General features: G+C 44.1%; 1 protein-coding gene across 4 annotated transcripts in view; it reads left to right on the top strand.

Moving 5' to 3' along the window:
* Positions 1-15,024, top strand: part of SLC25A26 (solute carrier family 25 member 26) — a 156,117-nt gene that overhangs the window by 125,467 nt on the left and 15,626 nt on the right. For all 4 annotated transcript variants that reach the window (XR_013996764.1, XR_013996765.1, XM_081105448.1 and 1 more), the window contains 2 exons: positions 8,035-8,104; positions 13,591-13,655. Coding sequence is in view for 2 of the 4 variants with exons in the window: in XM_081105448.1 (XP_080961574.1) it covers positions 8,035-8,104; positions 13,591-13,655 (135 nt within the window). In the remaining 2 variants the exon portion in view is untranslated. The remainder of the gene's footprint in view (positions 1-8,034; positions 8,105-13,590; positions 13,656-15,024) is intronic.

Here is a 15,024-nt window from a genome sequence, read left to right as displayed (position 1 = left end):
AATATCAGCAGGCTTTTTGTAGAAATTGATAAACTGATTCTAAAATTCATATGAAAGTACAAAGAACCTAGAATAGTCACAGCAACTTTGAAAAAGAATGGAGTTGGAGAACTAACACAGCTGATCTTAAGATTTATTACAGAGGTGAAGTAGTCAAGAAAGTATCACATTGGTATCAAGATGGATATGTGGATCACAGCAAAATAGAGTGTCCAGAAATAGACCCAAACAATTGATTTTTTTATAAAAGTAAGAAGGTAGTTCATTGGATAAAGGAATCTCTTCCAATTGCTTAAACAATTAAATACCCATATGTAAAACAACTTCAGTCCATACATTGCAGCATACAGAAAAATTAACTCAAAATGGGTGACAGATCTAAATGTAAACCCTAAAGACAGAACATTTCTAGAAAAAAACAGGTGAAAAATTCTTTGTGGCCTGAGTTAGGCAAAGATTTCTTGGATATGTCACCAAAAGCAAAATACATAAAAGGATAATTTGGTCTTCACCAAAATTAAATTATTTTGTTTTTTGATAGATGTTGTTAAGTGAATGAAAAGACCAGCCACAGTTAGGAAGCAATATTTGCAAATGACTTTTATCTAGAATATATAAAAACTCTCAAAACTCATTAAGGAAACAGACAACCCAATAAAAATGTGCAAAACATTTAACAGAGACTTAAGAAAATACATGGATAGAAAAAAGTATATGGGAAAAAACCCTCAACATCCTTAGTCATTAGGGAAATACAAATTAAAAGCACAATGAAATACTACTGCACACCTATTAGAAAGATAAAAATTAAAAAATACTGACAATGCCAAGTGTTTGTAAGGATGTGGAGTAACTGGATCTGGTTAAAATGTAAAATAGTACAACCGCTTTGGAAAACAGTTTGGTAGTTCCTTAAGTTAAACATATGCCTACCATGTGATCCAGCTACTTCCCACTTACCTCTTCCACAAGGGAAATGAAGGCATGTGTCCATATAAAGACATGTGCATAAATGTTCATAGCAACTTTATTTGTAATAGCAAAAAACTGGAAAAATCCAAATGTCCATCAACAGATGAATATATAAGCAAATGATACATCTACACCATGGAACATTGCTAACTAGAAGGGAATGAACTATTGATGTCCACAGTAACGTGGACAGCTCATGCAACAATTCTGAAGGAAAGAATCCAGTTTTTCAAAAATGAATGTATGAGTTATTTATATAACATTCTAGATAAAGAAAACTAATCGAGAGTGACAGATCTCATTGTTTAGGGGCTAGCAAGGAATGACAGGGTCACAGAAAACTCTGTGGTGATGAATAGGTTCACTTTCTTGATTGTGGCAATGATTTCACATGTATGCATTTGTCAGAACTTACCAAGTGGCACACTTTAAATAGGTGTAGTTTATTGGACGTCACTTATATCTCAGTAAAACTAAAAAGGAAGAGTGAGATCAGGCTCTGTTGTTAGAAAGACCAGGTGAAAGGTAGATAATATCAGGACCCAACTCTAAGGGTCATTGTGAGGAGTGTGGGATTTAAAAAAAATTATCTTTATTGTTGAAAGTATTACAGATTGTGATCCCTCCAACTTTGTTCTTTCTCAAGATTGCTGTGGCTATTCGGGGTCTTTTTTGGTTCCATATAAATTTTTGGAGTGTTCGTTCTAGATCTGTGAAATATGCTGTTGGCATTTTAATAGGGATTGCATTGAATTTGTAGATTGCTTTGAGTAGTATGGGGACATTTTAATGATATGAATTCTGCTGATCAGTGAACATGGTATATTCTTCCACTTGTTTATATCTTCTACCCCTTTTTTCAATGTTCTGTAGTTTGCCAAGTACAGGTCTTTTACCACATTGGTTAAGTTTATTCTTAACTATCTTAATTTTTTTTTTGTTGCAATGGTAAATGAGATTGCTTTTTTAGTTTCTCTTCCTGATAGTTCATTATTGGTGTATAAAAATACCATCTATTTCTGGGTGTTAATTTTGTATCCTGCTATATTGCTGAATTCATTTACAAAATCTAGTAGTTTTTTGGCAGAGTCTTTAGGTTTTTCTATGTTCAATATCATGTCAGCTGTGAATAATGACAGTTTTAAATACCCCTTTCCAATTTGGATGCCTTTTATTTCTTCTTTTCTGATCACTATGGCTAGCACTTCCAGTACTGTCCTATATAATAAAAGGCTAATATGCAAATCGACCGAATGGCAGAACAACTGGTCGCTTTGATGCACACTGCCCACCAGGGGGCAGATGCTCAAGCAGGAGCTGCCCCCTGGTGGTCAGTGCGCTCCCACAGGAGGAGTGCCTCTCAGCCAGAAGCTGGGCTAACAGCTGGCAAGTGCAATGGTGGTGGCAGGAGCCTCTCCCACCTCCACTGCAGGCGGGCGGTAAGGAGCAAGGGGTCCCGGACTGCGAGAAGGATCTCTGACTGCCTGCTTAGGCCTGATCCCCAGGGGAAGGGCCTAAGCCGATAGGTGGACATCCCCCAAGGGGTCCCAGACTGCGAGACTGTGCAGGCCGGGCTGAGGGACACCAGCGCCCCCCCCCCCCCCCAGTGCACAGATTTCGTGCACCGGGCCTCTAATGTTGAATAAGAATGTTAAAAGTGGACATCCCTGTCTTGTTCTTGTTCTTAGGGGAAATGGTTTTAGTGTTTGCTCATTGAGTATGATGTTGGCTGTAGGTTTGATGTTGAAGCATGATTCCTCTATTTCCACTTTGCTGAGAATTTTTTATCAAAAATGGGTGTTGGGTTTTGTCGAATGCTTTTTCTGCATCTATTGATATGATCATGTGATTTTTGTTTCACTCTGTTTATGTGGTGTGTCATGTTTATTGGTTTGCAAATATTGTACCAGCCTTGCATCTCCATTTCAGTTGGTCATGGTGTATGACCTTTTTAATATATTGGTGGATCTGATTTGCTAATATTTTTTTTGAGGATTTTAGCATCTATGTTCATCAGGGATATTGGCCTGTACTTCTCTTTCCTTGTAGTGTCTTTATCTGCGTTTGGAATTAGGATAATGCTGGCCTCATAAAGAGTTTGAAATTGTTCCTTTCTCTTGGATTGTTTGGAATAGTTTGAGGAATATAAGTGTTCATTCTTCTGTGAGTGTTTGGTAAAACTCCCCTATGAAGCCATCTGGACCAGGGTTTTTGGTTGCTGGGAGTTTTTTGATTACTGCTCCTATTTCATATGTTGTTATTGGCCTATTCAGGTTTTCTGATGCCTCCTGATTCAGTTTTGGGAGATTGTATTTTCTAGAAATTTGTCCATTTCATCCACATTGTCCTGCTTGTTGGCATATAGTTGTTTATAGTATTTTCTTACCATCCTTTGTATTTCTGGTGTCTCTGTTGTTACTTCACCTCTTTTGTTTCTGATCTTATTTATTTGGATCCTCTCTCTGTGTTTCTTGATGAGCCTAGCTAAATGTTCATCAATCTTATTTATCTTTTTATAAATCTTCTTTATCTTATCAATGGTTTCATTGATCTTTTGTGTTGCTTTTTTAGTCTCTGTGTCATTTATTTCCACTCTGATCTTTATTATTTCCTTCCTTTTATTTACTCTGGGCTTTTCTTGTGTGTCCCCCCCCCCCCCCATATATTTCTTTAAGTTGTAGGGTTATATAGTTAACTAGAAATTTTTCTTGTTATTTTGTGTGTGTGTGTTTTGTTTGTTTGTTTTCTTTTGTTTATGTAGATCTGTAGTGCTATAAACTTCCCTCTTAGGACTGCTTTGATTGTGTCCCATAGTTTTGGAATTGTTGTGTGGTCATTTTCATTTGTTTCCTGAAAGTTTTTTAATCTCCCTTAGATCTTATTGGTAACCTGTTCATTGTTTAGTAACATGCAATTTAGCCTCCTTGTGTTTGAGTATTTATGGGTTTCTGTTGAGAAATCTAGTGGGAGCTCCCTTATAAGGAACTCTGTCTCTCTTGTAGCCTTTAAGATTCTTTCTTTGTCTTTAACATTTGCCATTTTAATTATGATTTATTATTTTATTTATTTTATATGTATTTTATTTTATTTGTTTTATATGTGTTTTATTTTTTATTTATTTTATTATATTTATTTTATTTTATTTTATTTTATTTTATTTTATTTTAGTGTGTGTGAGTCTTTTTGGGTTGATTTTGATTGGGACTCTCTGTGTTTCCTGGACTTGTTTGACTTTTTCTTCACCTAATCAGGGAAATTTTCTGTCATTATTTCTTCAAACAGGTTCTCTATTTCTTGCTCAGATTCTTCTCTTCTGGCACCCCTATGATGCAGATGTTGTTATGTTTTATATTCTCCCAAAGTTCCTTTAAACTCTCCTGCTTTTTGATTTTTTTTCTGAATTGCTGCTCTGAATAGGTGTGTTTTTTTCTACCTTGTCTTCTAATTCACTGATTGGGTCCTCCACTTCTTCTAGTCTAGTGTTGAATCCTTCCAGGGTATTCTTTATTTCAGCTATGCCATTCTTCATTTCCGATGGAGTCTTATTCATCTATCTCTTTTTCATGCTGGTGTAGTTCTTACTAACTTCCACATAGTTCTATTTAAGTTGCTTAGATTTCTCACTAAGTTGTTTGAATAACCTTATAGCCATTACTTTAAATTCTTTATATGACAAATTGCTTGCTCCCATTTTTAGTTCCTTTTCTGGTGATCCCTCTTTTTCTTTCATTTGGGGGTTGTTTCTTTGTCTCCCCATTTTTGCTGTCCCTTTGTATTTGTTACTACATATTAGATCAAACTGCTATGCCTCCCAGTCTTCGTGGGGTGGCCTTATGTAGTATGTGTTTTGTGGGACCCAGTGGTGCAGTCTCTTATTGATAACCAAGCTGGCATATAGATCTCCCAAGCTGGGTGCACTAGGAGTGTCCCTATTGTGAATTATTTGTGCTCTCTGTTGTAATTGGGTTTTGAATGTTGTTGCCCCATTTGTAGATGGAATCTCCTCTTAGTCTGGCTGACTGTGAGGCTCACCACCGACCATATAATGCAAACAGTTGTGCACAGTTGCTTGCATTATATGGTCGGTGGTGAGCCTCACAGTCAGCCAGATTTGACAGAACAAATCAAAACAAGAAGCAAAACAAAACAAAACAATAACATCCAAAAAAACCCTACAATGACAACAAAAGCAACCACAGAAGAAGAGAGAATTAGGAAAGAGAAAAGGGAACAAGAATGATAGAAGAAAAGAAAGAAAAAAAAGTACAAGGAAAAATAAGGGGAAGAAAAAGCAATTTGAAAGGGCAGAAATGAAATAACGAAAATAAGAATAAAGAATAGGGGGAGGAAACAGTGAAAAATAGAGGAAGAATAAATAAGTGGAAAAACACATGAGAAAGAAGGAAAAATAGAGTAAGAAAAAGGGAAGAGAAAAATTAGCTATATGAAAGAAAAAGACTAAAAGAAAATGAATAAAGAAGAAAGATAAAGAATATAAAGGAAAAGAAAGGTGAAGTGGTCGTCTTAGCAGAGCAGTGTCTCATGGGAGCTCCCTTGGGGTCCTGCTCTTCTGGTGTCTGGAGCTGACTGTTGTGCCTGCCAGTTCTGGGCTTCCCTGGGAGGTACTGAGGTGCTAACCACTGTCAGAAACTGTCTTCCTTTGGCTCTCAGCAACCTGTTTGAAGCTTCAAGGGATCCACATTTTGTGTCTGTCTCCATAGAACTTGGCTGCACGCAGTAGGGCCCAAGCTGCACTCTAAGGCCAGTTTGTTAGCAGCATGGGGCCAGGGATCGGTCAGCAAATTTCTCCTGGTTTCCTGTTCTCTGCCTATACCTGCTTTTGTGTAGAAGCCAGCTGTCAGTCTTAATCACTCAAAAGTCTGTTTCTGAAAGGGCTTTAGGCAGAATGAGGATTATAGACCTGTGGGTTTCCCATGAGGGGGAGGTGCCATTGAGAATTCAGGGGAAGTGGTGGGTGTGTTCGTGTCCCAGAGCTAATCCTGTGAGAGTGGCCCAGAGGATTTCCTTGCCCTCAGGCGGTGAAGATCCTTGTATGCAGTCCAGTGGGATGAGCTGGACACCGGGAGTTTCTATCAGCTCTCCCGTGAGGGGGAAGCACCAGCCAGGTTCCCGGGGTAGTGGGGTGGATGGCACCACCCCCAAGCCAGTCACTGATGCTCCCGGAGACCGTTCAAACCGGTAGACTTGGCCTCTGCTGCTGTCTCCTCTGCGAAGGCTGCGGTGCAAGGCGTGGCAGGCCGGGCTCCTGAGGGTGGGGTGGGCTGTATCACCTAGGGTGGAGTTGCTTCCTTTTCCTGAGCTATGGCTTCTGGGAGGAGCCCGCACCTCTCAGGAAAAATGTGTCTTTTGTTTTGGGGGCATACTTCCCAGTGCAGGACTCCCAGCTGCTGCTAGTCCCTGTCTCCCCCAATGCTTCCCCCCAGCCTCTCCTCAGGCACCTTGAGTCCGCACTGCCCCCCTCCCTCGGATGAGTCGCTGCAAGTGAAAATCCTGTGCTCCGGGTTAAAAAATCAACCACAACAAAAAACCTGAGGCTTTATCTCCAACCTGCTCTGGTTTCCCCTGCAGCAGACGCCCTGCTGCCTTTCACAGCGGATGTTCCTGGGCTGCTGTTCTCAGCTGTGGTGCCCAGCCTGGGTTCCAGGCCTCAATCTTCTCAGGGATAAAACCCTCCCGTAGCCGAGCGATCTCGCTTCACTCTTGGCCTGCTGCCCTGGAAGCTGGGTCAGCCCCTTTTTCGACCTCGCTCTTCCTGCCGGTCTCCAGGTGTTTTCTGTCCTTCCTGGATATAAGCCTCCTCCTCAGTTGGTAATTCTGGCTGAATGTTCTCCATTTTAGCTTTATTTCCAGTCTGGCTCTGGAAGGAGGTGCAAGAAAGGTCTACCTATTCTACCATCATCTTCTCCCTGACCGTGCTTCCTGGACGTGGGTTCTATCAGTGTCAGAGATTAGACCAGGCCTGCCTCAGCACTGTGGGTGTGCCTGTGTCTTGTCTCCTACGTGCCTGTAAATGCTTGGTGAGCAAGGCACCATGCCTCGGCCACTACTCCACCTAATTTCAAACTTGGCATGGTTATTTAATTGTATAATCCTCAACTTCATCAACAATACAATTTTTTGACAAACTTTAATACTTAATTAACAGAATTAGCAGCCTTCAAATATGCAACATGGATAAAGATTGAAAAAACAACTGAAGAATTTTGGCATACACTGCTCTGGATTAATTTGTGAATTATGATATTTATATGTTCAGAATTATACGGAAAATATTTACAGTGTTATATTGTCTTGGCCTGGCCAGCATGGCTTAGTGGTTTAAGCGTCAATCTATGAACCAGGAGGTCATGGTTCAATTCCCGGTGACATGTCCGGGTTGTGGGCTTGATTCCCGCATATGGGACCTGCAGGAGGCAGCTTTTTTTCCCCTTTTTTTATTGATTTTTTTACAGAGAGGAAGGGCGAGGGATAGAGAGTAAGAAACATCAATCAGCTGCCTCCTGCACACCTCCTACTGGGGATGTGCCCGCAACCAAGGTACATGCCCTTGACCGGAATCGAACCTGGGACCCTTCAGTCTGCAGGCTGATGCTCTATCCACTGAGCCAAACCGGTTAGGGCAGGAGGCAGCTTATCAATGACTCTCATCATTTGTTTCTACCTCTCTCTCCATCTTCCTTCTCCCTCTCCATCTTCCTCTCTGAAATAAAAATATTTTAGAAAAAGTTTAAAAAAAAAAAATATATATATATATATATGTTTTTATTTATACACATGTGCACAATGTGTGAGTATATGTGTTGTACATCATACATACTCCCCGAAAGTGTATCCTTTGAGTGCTCTAATGTAGCTACCACCCTGTTCCTTTGTCTTATTTTAGAATGCAGTTAAGTCCTTGGGAAAATCACTTATGTCATCAGTGAGGAATGCCACCAAAATAGCTTCTCACTTAAGTTCCCATCCCTATGGCTCACCCACAGGAGGTTGCGATAAATTCAAATATTTAATAACTTGTCTTTTTCTTTCTCTTTAACACAGGCCCTCTGGTCCTGGAGGCAGGATCATGTGGTGGAATCTTGGCAGTCAGCAGTCTGTGGAGCTTTTGCAGGTGCAAAGGATTATATTATACTGGGAGAGACCAAAGAGGGGGGATGTGAAAATATTAACTATGCAAAAACAACATTCTTTAGAAATTCCAGATTGTTCAGATGAAGACAGTTCCACTAGTGGTTTGAGAAAAGAAAGTGTCTTAGGAAAATGAAAAACCTAAAAAGGTGTCTCCTTGAAAGACAACCAATTTGTTTTTGACAAATTTTTCGTTTTCTTTTATCTTTATTAAAGCCTTCACTGAGGCCCCAGGGTCATCTTGAGGAGGATTTATAAAGTCGTGTGGGACGAGGCTGGCTTGGGGCAGGGCTGCCTGTGCAGCTGCCTGCCCTGAGCAGTGCTGGGGGTTAAGCGAGCCCTGCAGCAGGCAGTGACTCACGGCCATGACAAGTTTGACAGCACCACAGATTAACTGGTATCAGGAGGGGGGCTGCTCCCCAGTGTACTGAAGGCTAAACTGCTGTGTAGAAAATAGGGACATCGAAACATCTGGGCATTTTCTAGACATTAACCGAAGAGCAAAGTGACAACATGCAGTACTGTGTCATCCATCACGACGTCACAGGCCTTTTCCGGTGAGGTTCCAATGAGAACTCAGATGCTGGATGGAATTTAGTAAGTGACAGCTTTAACATTCTAAGAGAGAATTAGAATTGTAGTTGATATAAATTGAAGTGGAGGTTTGCCAGAAAGCTGTGAATTGCTAGTGTAGATGTGAAGCCAGTAGTACGTTGATAGATATGAGTTTAGATGTCAACTTTATTAGAAAAGAATTATTTTTTCAATTTGTTTAATGGTTGTTGGATTGGGTTTTTTGTTGTAGTGATTAGGAAAACAGGGAACAAACATTCTATAGGATTCTTTATTAATGATTGGGCCCACTTGACTTGTAGAATTGATAATCAAAAATAAGAATGCTGCTTGTAGACCTGAAGCCAGCTCACACTGAGATGAAGGGGATTTGTTTCCACGTGACACAGTCATCAGCTATGCTCAGTGGGTCAGTGGTCTGGACTGGCTTTCTGGAGGGCGGGCAGGTGTCATTCCCCTCCCTGGGTGGCAGCGTGCATTTTTGTTGACTCCCTCTGGGCCTGGGGACACAGGGAGCACTATGGGAATGTGGTTGCCTGGATAAGGAAAGGCCACTTTCTAGTTAGCAATACCATAAACCCTTCCGTATGTCGAAATAGGAAATATATTCTCTGGCCCCATTCCTTAAGTAACTGGTTCAGATATTTGCTTACAATGCATTGTTTCTATTAAGGAAGTTGGCATTCGTTACCATTCCTTTTTCGGAATAATGTTCTATAATAGGCACTAAGGGGGAATGCCCACTGATCTTGGATCCCGGAGGCGAGGCCTTTGGAAGAAGGTGGTTCCCACGTGTCCAGTGACAGCAGAGAAGCCACCACCTGAGCTGGAAGGGCTTTGCTCAGAACCACACAGCCCTGCCCGCCAACTGGTTGGACTTAAAAAGTTGTCAAGTCTCCGTTCTGCCTCTGACTAAGGAATGAGGCTTTGGGGCCGTCCTGGGCACTAGCTCTCTTACTTTTACGTAGAAGCAGCCCTCCCTCCCTAAGGGATTCCAGTACTCTAGCATGTGTTAGTACTTTGTAATTGATGAAACTGAACAGACCTCGGCAACTGTTACCATTTCAATAAGAGCAACCAGCATCCAGAAAATGAAAACTATCACAATAATATCAATTGCGTTGAAAGAATAGTATTAAAGTTACTGTATACAATCATCTCCTCTGATACAATCACCTTAACTTTTTTAGCTGAGGTTCTGATAAGTGAAGGAGTTTATCCAAAGTCTGCAAAAATCCATGGTCAGGAGACCCACATATGTTTAGCAAAGAGAAAATCCATTTCTTGTTTATACTCCTTTTGTTCTGAAAGTTTCCTTGGCACAGTGTTGACCCTGAGGACTTAGTTACTACTTTAGACCTTTCTGAAAGATGGCCGCCATTAGGGAACACTCCCGACGGAGAAGCTGACCTTCTGTGAGAGATGCTGCAGCACTGCCTCCCAGCCCGCCATCCGGGCCGCCCTCCGAGATCGCACAGGCTGGCCGGCGCACTGTCGGACTCGGCAGCCGTACGTGGCCATAAAGCAGCGGGCAAGCTGGCCCTCAAATCAGAAGCCAGGTTTCTCGTTCCTGTGTGCCTGGCCTGCCTGGGCCTCCCTGGCGCTCTGTGCCGTTGCTGCTTGGCACACATATCCAGAAGTGGCCCCTGAGAGTGGAGGTGTTGATGACTTGTCATGCTCAGCAAGTCCTTTGGGGTTAAACTAGGAAGAAAAAGGACTTTGCAACTTTCGCACTTCAAGTTAACATCTAAACATAAAATCATAATTCAGCGTACATAATGATGACATTTGCTATTAGAGTGGTAATTGCTATTCAGTGCTCTCTGATCAGTTTCTTATAACTAATACTGATTTACGTTCTCTAAGGAGAGTGACAGAGATGTAGATATGGACAGACCGTCAGGCCTCCCATGGCTTGAAATTCTAGAATAGGGTGAAGGGTTATCTGGGTAAATGGAAGGCCCAGCACAATCTTCAAAACAAACACATTGGATGGTGAAGCCCTAGTCCTGCCCTGGGCCTGTTTGGAGGGAGGGGCCAGCTGGGACCACGCTAGCAGCTGCTGCTCGAGGGGCAGCTCCAGACCTGCCCTGGGACCTGGCCCCTTGGTCTGGAGAGCTCAGTGTCACAGGCACGACATCTGGTCCCTGCATCTGCCCCTGGAAGCAGTTCTGACCTTGCAAAGAGCCCGGTGCAGAGCGGCCCAGAGAACACGGCTCCCTGGGGTCTGAGCATGAAGCAGCCACAGCTGCCATAGCAGACAGCTGTCCTGGCCAACGTGCTCGCGTGTCCCTCATTATTACCAGCACCTCACCTGGGGAGAGCAGGACGTTTTAGCTAAAGTGCCGGTCCCCCGCCCCTCCTGTATGACAGGTACACTAGTACGCGACCTTCACACATCCTTCCTGCCGCCTCATAAAAACATGGCGAGGCCTGTGACTTGGGGAATCTTTGATATTTGAAGATATTCAAATTGATTGATTAGCAACTTTCATAAAATAGCTTTCCTTGTGGTAGTAAAATTAAGACCTATTTAAGCATATGTGCTTTCGCCTTAACATCTCTTCATATTACTTTGATGAAACAGGCAGGCATCCCCAGTAAAGGAACAGGAACTTTGCTAATGGCCAAAACCCGTTTAACGTGCAGTATCCAACTTTATTAGAAGGCAGACACTTTTCACCGCAGGCAACTCACAACCTTGAAGTCGTCTTGGTTGAGGACAGTTTGTGAACATTTTCAAACAAGAAAAATGGTGTATGCTCTTCAGAATTTTAAAATTTAAGTGGATAAATTTTAATGTCCAATATCAAAGTCTTTATGTAGTGAAAGAGCTAAGACACACATGGCTGTGAGGCCCCACTCCCCATTATCTGTGGTCCCTGGGCCAGCTGTCCGCACGATCAAACCCTCCACGGCAGCGCCTAGCCAGGCCGCGTTCCAGGCACAGAGCCGGCACAAATGGCAGCTTGGAGCTCCCCCGTACCTCCTTTTCAGAGAACACGTTGAAACCTTCAGTTTGTGAAAACTACAGACACTTGTCCAGAGCACCCAGGAAGCATTTTGAGGCCCTACTGTGTGTGCCGGCTGGAGATGTGAAGAACCTCTGCCCACCCAGACAAGAGCTCATTACGTTGAGCACCAATGTGCGCCAGGCACCTCTCTAGACACGTGCGTGGACTCACTTTGCTGTCTGCATGTCCCAGATGAAAAACGGCGCCACTGGAAGTCCCAGTGGCCAGAGCTGAGATCTGGAGTCAGACAGAAAAGCCCGCGTCTCAGCTCTGCGAGGAGGAAAACCCAGTGACTTACGCTCTCTGCGCTTCCGCTTCCCTCCTGTGCCCTGTGCCTGGGGCAGGCAGATGCCCATCGGCCCGCAGGGCTCTTTCCCATGGCTGGTCAGCCAGAGGGGGGAGAGGGGGCTGACAGCGGGGAGCCCGGAGAACAGAGCCTGGCTCTTTCTGGCCCTGCAGCCAATGCAGGGAAACAAGACAGGGGTAGGGGTTCAGGGTCATTCCTTAGGATTTTTTTTTAAATGGATGTGAAGCCTTCCTGGACCCTTTTCTATAATTAAAGTATATATACTCTGTTAGTGTAAAATATGTGGTTTAAAAAATTAAAATTATAGGATTTCAGGACTGGGTCCACAAAATTTTAAAATACTTGAAATTTAGCCAAGACTTGCAGTATCAGGCAACTTTTGAATCTGTAGAAAAATGTTTCACATGCTCATACAAAAGTGGCTTAAAAAAGGAGACTCATATTCATGTTATTGGTCCTCCTTAGCCCTAAATGTGTGTCATTTGTGGGTAACCAAAAGTGGAATATAGAAGCATAAGTGGGTACGTCTTTAAAAAGTGGTCATCTCAGAGTTACCAGATGGAGGAGGTTCATGTAATGATTGCTCTTCAGCAACTTATTTAGAAAGATATCTGGCAGAGATCAAATGACCTTCTTGCCCGCATGCCACAGAGCTGGAGGGAGAGGTGCTATTTCTGGAGCGTCCTCCACCTGTGCTCTGTGCAGCCTCTCACAAACGGCCCACTTCACTCGAGTTCATGGGTGCTGAGTCTGCGCAAGCCCTTTGAAGTTATTCTACCTCCTTAGGGCCTCCTGGGGTTTAAAACATATCTTTGTATCATTAATTAGAATATTGGCACCGTATACTGTGGGTTCTGTTGTGGTTTTTTTTTTAACTGTCCAAAGATTAGACCCCATTTAAAATGTGCAGATTTTAGACAACCCCCGGGGGCAGTCCCAGGTGGCATGGAGAGGAGGTCGGAAGGAGCCACGAGGTAGAAGCTGTTAGGGCAGCACTGGCTCTGCCCAGATGCAGAGTGGGCTTAGCAACATTGTGCCCCCATCGCCCGCCACCAGGAGCCTGGACGTACGGAAAGCTTTACTCTCTAAACGTTTTTACCTCGAAGCATCCAGCCAGTTTATACCAGAAATCCCCACCGTGATATACGTGTTTGCCCACCTGGCCTCAGAGCAGAAGCGATGGAAGCGTTTTGGAGTCAGATAAAGAACAGTGGCCGCAGGAGGCCTGGCCTCGGGTCCCTGGGAGCGGCTGCTCTCACTGCGAGCAGGTGTCTGCCGCAGACGCAACCATGTGGACACGGGGCTGTTTCCTGCTCTGCGAAGAGCAGGGCTGTGGTGGGGCCTCGTGGGCCTGAGCAGGGAAAGCAAGACCTGGTCACCTTGCCATGCAGTGTGGGTTCACCACAGAAGCAGTGGCGTGTGGGCACATGTTTTCATGTGTGCATCCCGTTCTTGAACCAATCAAGTGGACGTAGTGATAAAGGAGTGATTTGGGCAGAGTTATGGGGAACTGTAAAATAAAAGTTACATACTACCATGTAGTAAACAGCCTGTGCTCGGGTTTTATATGCACAGGTGGATTTGCAGCTGTGGTCACCACGCCCCTGGATGTGGCAAAGACAAGAATCATGTTGGCGAAGGTAAGTGGTAAAATAGGTAATGAAGGCACAACCGCCGCTCCTACCTGCTGGCGCTAGGGCTCGTGTGGACACAGAGTGACCGAAGTGGAACACTGCCCTGTCCCAGCAGCTGTGCTGCCTGGGGAGCCTCCGGCAAAACAGTGTCCATCGTTGTCACACGGCCAGTGCCCACAGCATTCCACCTTTCCGGTCATTTCCGACTACGTCCCGTAAGCAGGCAGGGCTGGCGGGCCTCTGCTGTGAGCGCACTCAGGTCTCCTCTGAGCCCCAGCGCGTGCACCTGCTCGTGCCGTCGGCAGGTGAGCGGCGGCACGCGGCCAAGGCTCAGCCTTCACTGGGCAAATTAGGACTGTTGTCAGAACTGTTAAAATTTTTTCAGGAAAAAGAAAAATGGGTTTTTAAAAAAGCTACAGACTTCGGGGGATGCCATACATATAACATATCTGGACCAAAACAATAAAAAATAGTCATTCCCTTGTGGAAAAATGAATAAGAGCAGAATTCTAGCATGTGGGCCGACAGGACCAACCTAAGAGCACCAGCTAGGTTTCACACTGGACGTGACATTCTGTAGTAAGTGTGTCTGTTAGCTACTCAGGTACGTACCAGGTTTCACACTGGACGCGGCGCTCTGTAGTAAACATGTCCGTTAGCTACTCAGGTACGTACCAGGTTTCACACTGGACGTGGCGCTCTATAGTAAGTGTGTCCGTTAGCTACTCAGGTACGTACCAGGTTTCACACTGGACGCGGCGCTCTGTAGTAAACATGTCCGTTAGCTACTCAGGTACGTACCAGGTTTCACACTGGACGTGGCGCTCTATAGTAAGTGTGTCCGTTAGCTACTCAGGTACGTACCAGGTTTCACACTGGACGTGGCGCTCTGTAGTAAATGTGTCCGTTAGCTACTCAGGTACGTACCAGGTTTCACACTGGACGTGGTGCTCTATAGTAAGTGTGTCTGTTACCTACTCAGGTACGTACCAGGTTTCACACTGGACGTGGCGCTCTGTAGAAAGCGTGTCCGTTAGCTACTCAGGTACGTACCAGGTTTCACACTGGACGTGGTGCTCTGTAGTAAGTGTGTCTGTTAGCTACTCAGGTACGTACCAGGTTTCACACTGGACGTGGCGCTCTGTAGTAAACGTGTCTGTTAGGTACTCAGGTACGTACCAGGTTTCACACTGGACGTGGTGCTCTATAGTAAGTGTGTCTGTTACCTACTCAGGTACGTACCAGGTTTCACACTGGACGTGGCGCTCTGTAGAAAGCGTGTCCGTTAGCTACTCAGGTACGTACCAGGTTTCACACTGGACGTGGTGCTCTGTAGCGTGTCTGTTAGCTACTCAGGTACTTACCAGGTTTCACA

The sequence above is a fragment of the Myotis nattereri genome, assembly GCF_964212035.1.
Source record: "Myotis nattereri genome assembly, chromosome: 14".
In the NCBI taxonomy this organism is placed as follows: Eukaryota; Metazoa; Chordata; class Mammalia; order Chiroptera; family Vespertilionidae; genus Myotis; species Myotis nattereri.
This window is presented reverse-complemented; position numbering and strand designations above follow the sequence as displayed.